This window comes from Pseudonaja textilis, chromosome 17 (assembly GCF_049901715.1).
Source record: "Pseudonaja textilis isolate UNSWEBS1 chromosome 17, rPseTex1.2, whole genome shotgun sequence".
NCBI classification, from domain to species: domain Eukaryota; kingdom Metazoa; phylum Chordata; class Lepidosauria; order Squamata; family Elapidae; genus Pseudonaja; species Pseudonaja textilis.
In genome coordinates this window covers 1,238,249-1,250,642 of record NC_142006.1, presented here as the reverse complement: position 1 = coordinate 1,250,642, position 12,394 = coordinate 1,238,249, and the positions used below count along the sequence as shown (strand labels likewise).

The 12,394-nt window shown below is 48.1% G+C and overlaps 1 protein-coding gene across 6 annotated transcripts in view; it reads left to right on the top strand.

Annotated features, from left to right (window-relative positions):
* Window positions 1-11,730, top strand: part of SEC16A (SEC16 homolog A, endoplasmic reticulum export factor) — a 63,601-nt gene extending 51,871 nt beyond the window's left edge. For 3 of the 6 annotated variants that reach the window (XM_087914371.1, XM_087914369.1, XM_087914368.1), the window contains 7 exons: window positions 190-292; window positions 1,231-1,368; window positions 2,872-2,966; window positions 4,011-4,085; window positions 4,650-4,709; window positions 8,521-8,583; window positions 10,263-11,730. In XM_087914371.1, coding sequence (XP_087770497.1) covers window positions 190-292; window positions 1,231-1,368; window positions 2,872-2,966; window positions 4,011-4,085; window positions 4,650-4,709; window positions 8,521-8,583; window positions 10,263-10,331 — 603 coding nt within the window. In that variant the 3' untranslated portion in view covers window positions 10,332-11,730. The remainder of the gene's footprint in view (window positions 1-189; window positions 293-1,230; window positions 1,369-2,871; window positions 2,967-4,010; window positions 4,086-4,649; window positions 4,710-8,520; window positions 8,584-10,262) is intronic. The other 3 variants (XM_087914374.1, XM_087914373.1, XM_087914370.1) reach the window with 1 other exon arrangement.
* The last annotated feature ends 664 nt before the right edge of the window (window positions 11,731-12,394 follow it).

The following is a 12,394-nucleotide window of genomic DNA, read 5'->3' as shown; positions in this document are numbered from 1 at the left end:
GCCTGTTTTCCTCCCATCCCTTTGTCTCCCGTGCTTGAGGGGCTCTTGCGAAAGCCGTCTCGTGGTTTTCTCCACCAGACGTAAAGGAGACCCAACACAGACCTGTGTTAGGAAAGGGAAAGCTGTCTGTTAAGAGATTTGGATTTCACGGGCTGTTTCTCCCCCCCACCCCTCTCTCTCTCTTTTTAGAGCAAACCCCCTCCACCTCCCCCCACCGGGTTTCCTCAGGCTGCTCCCTCTGGATTAGTAGGACCTCCCAATGCCTCCGTCAACGTGTTCTCCAGGAGAGCAGGTACCTTGTACGGTTGGAAAACCTATCCTGGAAATGGCCAACGACGGGAAATAGAACGAGGTTCCAGGGCCACCCAGTGTGAAATAGCAATAGCATTTGGACTTCACAGTGATTTTGCAGCCCTCTCTAAGTGGTTTACAGAGTCAGCCTATTTTCCCTAACAATCTGGGTCTTCCTTTTATCCACCCTGGAAGGATGGAAGGCTGAGTCAGCCTTGAGCTGGTGAGAATCGAACTGCTGGCAGCCAGCAGAGTTAGCCTGCAATACTGCATTCTGACCACTGCACCACCACAGCTCTTAGATAGATGATAGATAGATAGATAGATAGATAGATAGATAGATAGATAGATAGATAGATAGATAGATAGATAGATGATAGATGGATGGATGGATGGAGAGAGAGAGAGAGAGAGAGAGAGAGAGATAAAGAGAGATAGATAGATAGATAGATGATAGATAGATAGATAGATAGATAGATAGATAGATAGATAGATAGATATAAAGAGAGATAGAGAGATAGCAATAATCCTTAGACTTATATACCACTTCACAGTGCTTTACAGCCCTGCTATGAGCAGTTTATAGAGCCAGCCTCTTGCCCCCAACAACCTGGGTCCTCATTTTACCGACCTCAGAAGGGTGGAAGGCTGAGTCCACCTTGAGCCTGGTGGGATTTGAACTGCCAAATTGAAGTCAGCCGGCAGTCAGCAGAAGTGGCCTGCAGTCCTGCACTCTAACCACTGTGCTGCCGTAATCTTAATTAGCCTGTTTTGATAGGCAGAAGCCGCTTTCCTGGCTCTGCCTGAGAGCTTTTGTCACCTTGCCTGGCACAGCCGCCGCCCAGGGGCCCTTATTCCCCGAGGGGCTTCTTCTCTCTCTTCCTCAGTTCTCCGGAACGAGCCTTTTTTTTCCCTCTCTCTCTGCTTGTCCCTTCGCAGCGGGGAGTAAAGGTCGCTACGTGGACATTCTGAACCCAAGCAAAGCCACGTCCCCCGTTCCTGCTCCAGCACCAGCTGACCTGTTCGCTCCCTTGGCCCCGATGCCCATCCCTGCCAACATGTTTGTACCCAACTCAGGTGAGTTACAGGCAGGCGAGAAGAAGGCAAGCTAAACCCACCGCCTGGAGCCTGCCTGCCCGTCCGTCCGTCCGTCCGTCTCCCTTCCCAGCTGCTGTTTTTTTCTGCTTCTCTTTCCAAGGAAGAGGGAAGGCGGGGTGGGGAGAGCTGTTGGCCGATTTAGGTTGAACATCTTTTGCAAGGGAAATATAAGATTGAGATTTAATTAATTGACATAAGACATAAGAATTTTATTTGTCATTACACTCGCAAGCGGGTGCAACGAAATGAGGTGCTCTTCCACAAGTAAAACTGGACAACACCATTGAAAGAAAAATAAAATTAAACACAACAGACCATACAATAATCTCTATACAATTTAAAAATGTAAATACCCCATTACTCTCAGCCATTAAATTCCATTGGCACGGGTTTTCGATAGGCTGCCTCTTGTCGACGGGCTTAGGTTAGAATTATTCTGTTCGTGAAAATACTCTTCTTGAATGCTCCGTTCTCTGAATGGTTAGTGTTAACGCTTAAACAACGCGTCCTTTTCTGTGTGTGAAGCACTGCCTTAAAAGCCAAGAGATTCCATAATTTTGGACTGCAATTCGGAACAACTTTGAAGCCTTCAACTTGAGAAGAAGTTTCCCCTAAAGCCAGCCAGAGATCATCATGGGAGAGAGCGCCCATTTCAAGCGTGGCTACTTTTCCATGGAAGACCCTGTGCCAGGGGTCCCCACACTTGACAGCTTTAAGGCTTGTGGGCTTCAACTCCCAGAATTCTTGAGCTAACATGACTGGAGGAGGAATTCTGGGAGTTGAAGTCCACAAGCCTTAAAGTTGCCAAGTTTGGGGACTCCTGGTCTACTGTTTAAGGTCCCAGGCCGGAAACCAGGAGACGGGGAGTTCTAGTCGCACCTGAATAATCACGAAAGGTGGCTGGAATTTTGGGTCTGCATTTTCTCTCTGTCCAGTCCACCCCGCAAGGTTGTTGCTTTGGGGAAAGTAGGAGGAATATTAGGTATGTTCGCTGCTTTGAGTCACAACTCCTCCCATCAGTGGGCACGGCGCATGCTGGAAGGCGCGCAGGATCAAGAAGGGATGATCTGGGGGCCAAATCCTTTGAAGGCAGCCGAGCCCCAGAATAAGAGAGGCAGAGGTGGGCAGGGGATTTCCCTCTTCAAACACCCGAAAGAACATCGCAAAAACTCCCTCTTCCAGAATTCTGGATTTATTTATTATTTTATTTGTTTAATTTATTTATTTTATTTGTTTGTCAAACATGTACAACAAGGGTCTTCAAACTTGGCAGCTTTAAGACTGGTGGACTTCAACTCCCAGAATTCCTGAGCTAACATGACTGGAGGAGGAAGAATTCTGGGAGTTGAAGTCCACCAGTCTTAAAGCTATCAAGTTCGAAGACCCCTGCCCTGTGCAGACACCCGTGAAGGAGGGAAGGGACAGAGAGCTTGGTGGGTTTTTTTGGTTTGTTTGTTTTAAACCTGTGACCTCTTCGTACAGTTCCTGAAGAGCAAACACCGCTGGAGGGTGGAGTGGCTCAAGATCAGGTGGCACCAGGCAACGACGCCAACCCTGAGTCAACTGGAGAAGTACCAGTAAGTTAGAGTTGCCCGTGTTGTTTCCTTTTAGAGAGGTGGGACTTTTGGCCAGAGCCCCTCGACGCAGCAGCTGGGCTTCGAAGCCCCCACTCAGACGCCTCCCTGGCTATTTCTATAACACCAGTTCTGCAACGATTCGGTGTTACAGAAATGGCTAGTTATATATTAAATGTCAAATCGTTATATATTAAATATATATCAAAGGAAAAAGTTGAGGCCGTTGGAGGGTGTTTATCTTGTACTGTACTAGGAAGAGGTAGACGTCAGTGCCTCCCTTCTCTTTCCCCTTGTATTTCACACCCCCTTTTCCCCGTTTCTTTTTCCTGCCTTTAATTTCCTATTTTCTTTTCTTTCTTTTGTACTCTGTGTTTTATTTTGTAAAATAAGAACAATATTTTTTTTTAAAAAAAAGCCTTACTGGCTGAGAATTCAGATGTTGGATGCCAGTGAAAGACTGTGGGCCGGGCAGGGGGTGGTGACAGAAGAGAGAACAGCAAAACTGGTGAAAGACATGTGAATAAGAAGAAACGTATACAGTAGTCCTCAGCTTACAACCACAGGGAAGCAGAATTTCCGTTGTAGGCCATGCAGGTCCCAAAGTGAATCGTCATGTGAGCGAACCTGATTTTTGTGACCATTTTCACCACCGCAATGAAACAAACCCAGCTTCCCCAGGTGATGTTTTTGTCAGACACACATCACAATCGTGTCACACTACAAGGCGCTGCAACCCCGTTGAAAATGCAAGCCAGGTGCCAAGTGCCTGGATTTGCAATCACGGGGATTGCTGAGGCAGCATAATTTGGCACCGTGGTTAAAACCGTCATAAATCAAGGCCTACCTGGTGTTAATTAATTGCACTGATTCTTCTCTGCCCTCTCCACGTGAAGGGGAACTTTAAAAAGAACATGAGGACTTTGGGATTTTATAAAACGCTCGTGCCAGTGCTTAGCCGTGGATAATTTCAGTTGGATTCTCTTGGGTCATTGCTACATCTCCACAGTTCACGGCATCCTTCCTTCCTTTCTTTTTGTCTTTCAGTACTTAAATTCTGCTGCATTTCCACCTGGGCCTGAGCTTCCTGCGTCGAATCCAGGGGACGCCCAGCCTGGAGAGGTAAGCGTCCCTTGCCAGGTTAGCTACTCTGAGCCTTTGAGGCACCTGCCAGATGCTTCTGGGCCCACCTTGGCAAGGGAAAATAGCAGGTAACAAACTCCAGAGCTTAAAGGCCATTGGAAGCAGGAAGGATGGAACCGGAAGGAGGTAAACGTAGCATAAGGTTTGGCCGGGCAATCTGGGAAGTGAAGATACAGCCGCCTCTTCTGAAGAGGTCTGCCATGCTGAGGAACCCTCCTCATTCCTCCGTTGAACATCATTTGTGCATGAGTTTGACTTAATGTGAAGCGCCATGAAAATGCTAGGCTCTTAAAATCCAACCCGAGGCCCTGAATTGCATCTGAGGTGTTCATAACCCAGAAAGTGCCTTTGTTTTTTTTTTTAATAAGCAAAGCTAACTTGCACTTAGAGATATGTATAATTTAACCTTTGACCCTGGGACACCCCTCCCCCCCTCCCTTTGATACGAACGAAAATTTAGCTGAGAGTTGCAGGCAGAGGCTGGCATGGTGACTTTGATTCCTTTTTTTTGTGTGTGTGTGTTGTGTCTTTGCTGTTTTGTAGCTTTCGCGCTCTAGTTCAATGAGTTCATTATCCCGTGAAGTCAGCCAGCATTTAAATCAGGTACCTTGGCTGGCCCTCCTCCACCTCTTCTCTTTCCCTGCTTCTTGTCCCTCCTTTCCCCCCCATTCGTATCTTGCCCCAGTTCTGGCATTTTCAACTTGCATTTCCATCCAACTAACACGTCACCGTAACGATGAAATCTTCCGGCCCCTAAACCAGGGAAGTGGGTTACCAGCCTCTTTTTGAACCAGCTCTCTCCTTGGCTGAGGAAACATGACAGCTTTTCTATAATGCTGGGTTCATAGTCCAAGTCCCCCCACCCACCCACTTGCAAAAAGGGGTCAGGGTTGGGGTTTTGTCCAGCCTGGAATGGGATAGGAACTGAAAAACAATAGAAAAGGCCAAATGTGCTGAATCAGGATATGTTTGGGTGTAACGACACACTTAAGAGTTTGATGGGTAAACTTATCAACAAATGAATGGGATTTCCCCCTTTCAGGACCGACAGCAGGGCTTGTAATGCAACATCTGGACTCAGTAGCACTCCTATGCATACAACTCAAAATATGGGCCAGGTATATAGGCCACACTTTTTGGCCTAGAGGTGGAGCTCTCACCTGACAATCAGGAGGCCGTGAGTTCGATTCTAGGTAGAGACTGATATTTCTCTCTCTGGGCACGATGAGAATATACCAGCTGCAAAAACTCCACATTGGCGACAGGAAAGGCATCCGGCCAGTAAACGCTCAGCTCCATTCAGCTGCCCCGACTCCACCCTGCAAGGGATTACGGGGTTGTTAAATGAGGAGCATATAGACCACACGTTTAATAGAACAGGATCTTGTAAAAACACGGATGTAGCAAACCCCTCCCACACACACACACACCAGCCAAGTGCTCCACTACCAAACGAATAAGACAACCTCCCACAAGAGAAGCTGTGTGTAAGAACTCTGTTTAGATGAGCACGAACGTACCACAGCATTCCCGAAGAGCAAAGGAAAAAAAGGAACCAGGCCACGTGTACAAGATCCTTTCAACAAAATGGACATCCCTGCCAGCTTCATCGCGTTCATAAAAAGAGCCTTGGCGGCTCAGTAAACAGCCCAACCGAAGACCTTCTAAGGCCACGTCCGCCAACACTGTAGGGACCAGCCCCCAAAACATAAACTGAGAGCAAGCCCCTCTCCCTTCTAGCCCTGATGATCGTCCCAAAGGGGCTTTTCCTGGACTTCTTGGTTTCTCTTTGAAGACGTTTCACTTCTCGTCCAAGGAGCTTCTTCAGCTCTGATAGGACAGTAGGGGATGGAAGGATTGATATTCCTTGCAGACAGCTGGTCATTGGCATCAATTCTTCACGATCCTGTCAGAGTTGAAGAAGCTTCTTGGATGAGAAGCGAAACGTCTTCAAATAACCAAGAGGCCCAGTTGCCTCCAGAAAAAGCACCTCTGGGACAGCCAGGACCTGGAGGACTGAGAATCTCTACAGGCTGAGCGCTGGCGATGTTACGTACTTTGGGTAAGGAAACATCTCCCGGAAGAGAAGCAGCTCAGAGCACCCAGCACCCCTCGTTTCAACTCCGAGTGACATTCGTTCTTTATCACTACTATGGTGATCCCGTGGATACTGGGATAGGGTTACTGGAGAGAAATTGAAGGGGGTCTTTTGGAAGCGTGAAGGCTACTGTACAATTGCATCTAAATCAAGATAGACAAGAAACAGCAATTCTGTCAGCAGGGAGATTGGGGAAGACCCCCCCAAAAGGACTTCAGGGGCCACAGATCCCCCACTCAATATCATATATATATCATGCTACGTGATGTCATGTCATTTGACATGACAGCTGTCTCCCAGTACTCAAGGGGATGTCAAAGACAAGAGGGGAATTGACTCGTTCTCCAAAGTAGCAGAGGGCCGGGCAAGAAGTAACGGGTGGGAACTCATTAAAGAGAGATCCAACCTAGAATTAATTACCTGTCAGTGAGATTGATTAATCAGTGAACAACGTGCCTCCCGGAGTTGTGGGGGCTCCATGGCTGGAGGTTTTCAAGAACAGACTGGGAGAACCATTTGTCTGGAAGGGTATAAGAACTCCTCCCTTGCAGCCCCATGATTCTATCCCAATTTCTGTGTTGCATGAATGAGTAAAAATCACCAGAAACTAGCAAACCACGTGTCTCAACAAGCATAGAAGACCCAAGAGCAGAGCCCTTGTTTGTGCTGGAAAATTGCTCAGTGAAAATTTTGTGTTCCTTTTCGAAATCCCCAAAATGAAAAAAAGAACGTTTGGCTGAATGCAAAACCTGCCTTTTCCACGCGTTGCAACATTCTTCTCCCTTACCGAGACTCAAATGCAGACAGAGGTACTCCTGGTTCGGGGACACCCTTGATGCTGTGAGAACACAATCAACATTTTCCAACCGAGGTTCCAGCTGGCATTCAGAAGCCAGTCGAAAAGGCCTGGTGCTCAGCTGGATTTATGAGAGTTATGAATATAAAGTCTTACCCTTAGGCAAGAAAAACCAAAAATACACATATAGATTGGGTGAAACCAGGCTTCATAGCAGTAACTGAGAGAAGGATCTTGGAGTCTAAGTAAACAACCAGTTAAATATAAGCCAGCCGTGTGCAGCAGCAGCCAAAAAAGCCAATGCAATCCTAAATTGCGTTAACAGAGTGATACAATCAAAATCAAAGGAGGTACTAATCCATTCTATAAAGCCTTAGTAAGGCCACACTAGAGTACTGCATCCATTTTGGTCACCACCACACTATAAAAAAGAGGTTGAGACTCTAGAAAGAGGGCAGAGAACCCAGGATGATGAGGGGACTGGAGGCTCAAACATAAGATGAACGGTTGCAGGAACTGGGCCTGGCTAGTCTAGTGAAGAGAAGGACCAGGGGAGACAGGAGAGAAGTCTTCCAATACTTGAGAGGCTGCCACAGAGAGGAGGAAGGGGTCAAGCTATTTTCAAAAAGCACCAGAAGGTTAGACAAGGAATAATGGAAACTGAATTAGGAGAGATTCAACCTGGAAATAAGGAGGAATTTTCTGTCAGGGAGAGCGATCCACCCATGGAACAGAAGTTGCCTTCAGAAGTTGTGGGAGCTCCATCACTGGAAGCTTCCAAGAAGAGACTGTACGGCCATTGGTCAGAAATGGTGTCGGGTCTCCTGCTTGGGCAGCGGGTTGGACTAGATGACCTACAAGGTCCCTTCCAACTCTGTTAATCTGTAATCTGGCAGAAACCTCAAAGCAAGTCCCTTTCTAGAGCCTTGGACTTCCTAGAACAGGGTCTCTCAGCCTTGGAGAATGTAAGACGCGTGGGCAGAATTGGCCTGCGTGTCTTAAAAGTTGCCCTGGCTGAAAAACCCTCTCCCAGGTCCTGCCAGAAGGAACCAAGCATTGCAGTCTTTGTACACATCCATCTTTGGGGCTCCCGCGGAAACAACGGGGTGGGGTGGGGATTGCACCCCCGCAGGGACCCCAGGCAGGCTCATGGCTTGCTCCCCAACCAGATGGGCATCCTTCGAGCACTCAGCACGGCTAACCTTTCCGCTGCTCCTCTTGCATGTTTCGAGGGCTGCTCCCACCGTCCCCCGAATGAGCCTTCTCAGGGTCATTGCATGTGCCTTTGTTCTGTGACAACAGCCTGCGCGCACCGCTGCTCCTATCGGTAACACGGAAGCTTCCCTGCGAGTTGGGAGGGGGGGCAGGTCGGTTTTCCTTCCAGTTTCGGCATTTGTGTGCGTCCTCCTCTTGCTGCCGTATTATTGTGGAATCCCTGCTTGACCAAGGCACCCAAGGCAAGCTTGCCTGACTTTCCCGGGCATCTCAGTGATAGCAAACTCTCTCCTTGTTCCGTGTAGGCACCTCCTGGAGATCCCCCGACCGGTGCTGTCCAGTTCTACAATCCGTCTCACTTTGCACAGGTACGGCCTCCCTCCTCCTAGCCGTAGGTCCCCTCCCTCCGATGCGAGTGTTGCAAAACTAGACAAGCCCCCTCCTCCATACACCCCACTTTCTGTAAGGCTTTGCGTAAGGAGCAAAGATAGGCTCCAGTTGTCAGGATTCCAGCAATTGCCCGAATGAGATCATGATTCTCGAGCCAAACTTCAAAACACTTCCAAGGATTTATTGGAGGCGACATAGAGGCACCGCCCTGTATGACTCCAACTCTGGCATAGGTCATTTACAGTCCCCTGTGACCCTGTTTCCCCCCTCCACCCCCCCTGGGTGTCTCATCAACCAGATTCTCCAATTGAGCCCATTCACGTTCTCTAATTAAACATATTCGCAGGCAAAAACTCTGGTAGTTTAGTGACAAACTTTTAAAGATAAGAGTTGGAATGTACTTCTACTTTCAACTGCTGTTCCAGATTTCCTCCCTCCCCCCTCCTTTTTTTTAAAAAATGGCAACTACTAAAAGAGGCCTAGGGATGTTTTATGAGTTGTCACCAGCTTGTATTCAATCCTTTGGGTGGCTTCAGGGTCAAAAATGTTTGCTTCAACTGTGGATTGGCTAGGAATATAGTCTTCTTTTTGAGCTTTGAGGATTGGGGTCTGATCTGGAACAGAACTGGGAAGATCTTTCGCTTTGCCTTTAAACGCAACCAGGGGTGGCCCTCCACGGGTTCGCATGGATTCGGGCGATCCTTTAGCTAAGGTTCGGCCTAGTTCGGCGAAGCTGCAAATCCCAACCCTGGCTGGCACTGCCCAACCCTCCCTGCTCCTCCCACACTGCCACGCCCTTCCCAGGAGTCTCCAGGTGGCCCGTTTTGGATGCCAGGTAACTGCGCAGGGGCTCAAGGAGGGCGGAAAATGGGCTTCTCGGAAGTTCCGGAAGGCCGGAAAGGGCTCCATTTCCGGTTTCTCAGAACTTCCGGGGGGCCCATTTCTGGCTTCCGGAGCCTGGGGGAGCCCATTTTCACTCTCCTGGAGGCTCAAGGAAAGCCTCCGGGTCCTGGGGAGGGCAAAAATGCTGCCCCCCCACCCCTGGCTTGCCATGGTGGTGCAGGAGGCTGTCTAGGCCGTGCCCACCATGGCCACGCCCACCCAGCAACCATGCGGAAAGCTGGTTGCTAAAATTTTTGGAGCCCACCCCTGAACACACACCCCAAGAGAAGGATCTCAAACAGAACAAGTAGTTGGGTCTGCCGGGTTCTTTTGTGTCTCCAGCTATTCGGTTACCTTGATTGATTGAAAACCGTCTTTTATTTTTATTTATTTCATTTCGTTTGGTTTGTCAATCGCTTACAGGATAATAGGCATAAGTATATACGTAGTTATGAATACATGAAATGGGTACATATAAGAAAAATAAAAGGAAACAATAGAACAGAGACGATAGGCACGATTGGTGCGCTTATGCACGCCCCTTACAAACCTCTTAGGAAAGGGATGAGTGAGGTCAATAGTAGACAGTCTAAGGTTAAAGTTTTTGGGGTTTGGGGAAGAAACCACAGAGTCAGGTAGAGTATTCCAGACATTGACCACTCTGTGGCTGAAGTCGTATTTCCTTGCAATCAAGTTTGGTGCGATTAATCTTGAGTTTGTATCTATTGTGTGCTCTTGTGTTGTCTTGCTTCTGTTTTGCTGTTTTGTCCCGCAGCCTTCTGCAGCTCCGGCTAGCTCCCGACTTAGCAGATTTGGGCAGAGGAAATACCCCACCTTAAAGTAGCCTCCGTTCGGTCTCTCAGCACAAGAAGTCCCCAAAGACGTCAACGGGGTGCCGTTTCTCAAATTGAGAATCCATCTGGGTGGGGGGCCTCCTCCTCCCCCCACGGAGACCGTGGCCGACGTCGATTACCAAATGCTCTTCCTCGTTTACCCAACGCTTTGGCTGAGACGGTCGAGTGTCAAGCGGGACTGGAGAAGTCAAGCCGCAGCAAGGCAGCTGGAGCTGCCTCAACCCCAAAAGCTCGGGCATCCCCGCCGTTTCCCTCCTCGGCTTTGCTAAAAGTCCAGCTGCTCCGACTACGACAAGACTTTTTCCCGTGTCACCTTTTCACATGACAGTTTGTGGCCTTAGAGGGATGGGGGGGGGCATTGTTTTTTTAATGCACATAAACCCGTCCTTGGGGTTTATTGCTCCTCTGGCACATTTAAGAGAATTGGTGGGGATTTTCTTTTCCTGTCGGCCTTCCCTCGCTCCTGACCTTCCGGGAGGGAAAATGTAGCTGATCCAAATAAACAGAGAAATTGTATAATGAATAGGGGGAAAGAAAAAGAAAAAACAACAACTGTGACTTGTAATCTTAACTTTTCATTGGAAGTGGATTTTCTTTAGTGTGTATGTAGTTTGCGTCTTGGGCTCCTTGTAAAACCAAACCGTAGAGCTGAGCAGAAGCTCCTTGTATAGCATTTTGCAATGTTCTCCCCTTCTGATGATGATTCCTCCTGAAAGTGCAATATGGCTCCTTTTCTGAAACCCGGGTCCCTCGGATAACTCCATAACAGCTCAAAAAGGGCTTAGCATTTTACTGTTTAAAACTTGTGGAAGTTTTTCCTTCTTCCAACTCAGACTTTTTCCCCCTGTTTCCCGCTGTCCGAGCTCCGTCCTTTTTATTCCCCCTTTTCTTCCTAATTAAATTAGCAAGCCTCTCTAACAAGAGAGCTGAAATAGGCCTCGGATAGAGTTGCAAGAACTCTTCAAAGCTGTCATAGGTTGTGAGCCCGAACAGCAACCAGGGGGAACGGATGGTTGGTGCAGGAAAGGCCAGTCCAGAAGTCCAGTGCTTGGTCAAGAATTTTTTAATGTTGATGCTCGACTCCGTGGCTTAATTCTACATTATCTGGGTTCTGGAGAGTCTTAAAACCCATTTCCAAGGATTGTGGGCAAAGAGTTGTGGGGGGAAAAAAGGCAGAACTCGTCTCAGCCACTTGCTGACCTCTCTTCCAGCTGTCTTGAATTTGTTCAAGGTGTTTTTTGTCCCTTTTAGACCTCTGCCTCTCTTGAATTTCTCTGTGTCGGTGACCACCGAGCATCAGGTTTCCTCTACCCAGAAGAGCCACCCTCTGTTCTAAATGTTACAAATGACACTGTACATTCTTAAAATAAAATATTTTGCGCATCTGGAGCACTTTTCACACGTAACTCGGCCTACGGTTTATTGGGGTCCCCAGCTTTACACAGAAGCAGCTGTTCCAAAGAGCCTGCAAGTTTCTGGGACCGCAAACCCATCAACCTTCCTGTTCTGACCCAGGCTTCGTCAATCGTAATTAATCACAACCTTGTTTTAAAAGCAAAACCCTATTTTATTGCAACGCTGGAAATTGTTTTCATTCCCAGCCGAATCTTACAACAGTCCCCCAAGATAAGCACCCACCTTTCACTTCTGTGGAATGCTGCCAAAAACAGAAGTATCAAATTAACTCTAAAAGAAACCAACCAAAGTACAAGAAAAAAACCAAAGTACACAGTACTTCAAAGATGACTCCGAACCCGTCAAATTACTTTGCTTCCTGCAAAAGTTTCGTAATCTTGGCCTGACTTTTATCCCTTAAGGGATGGGTAATTACTCCTGAGTTGCCCCATTTGTTTCAGCTGGTCTCGCCTTCTAGCAGCTCTGCACACACACGCACTGGGAACAGGCTCCCGCTGTTCCTCTGCCTTGCTGCTGCCAGACTCCGAAGGCTCCGGAGTCAGCACCCCACTCCCAGATGGTCCTGTCCCCATCTCTGCATCGGACACAGGACCGTCATCTAAGTCCTCTCCAGACTCCCGGACTGGTCCCTGTTCTT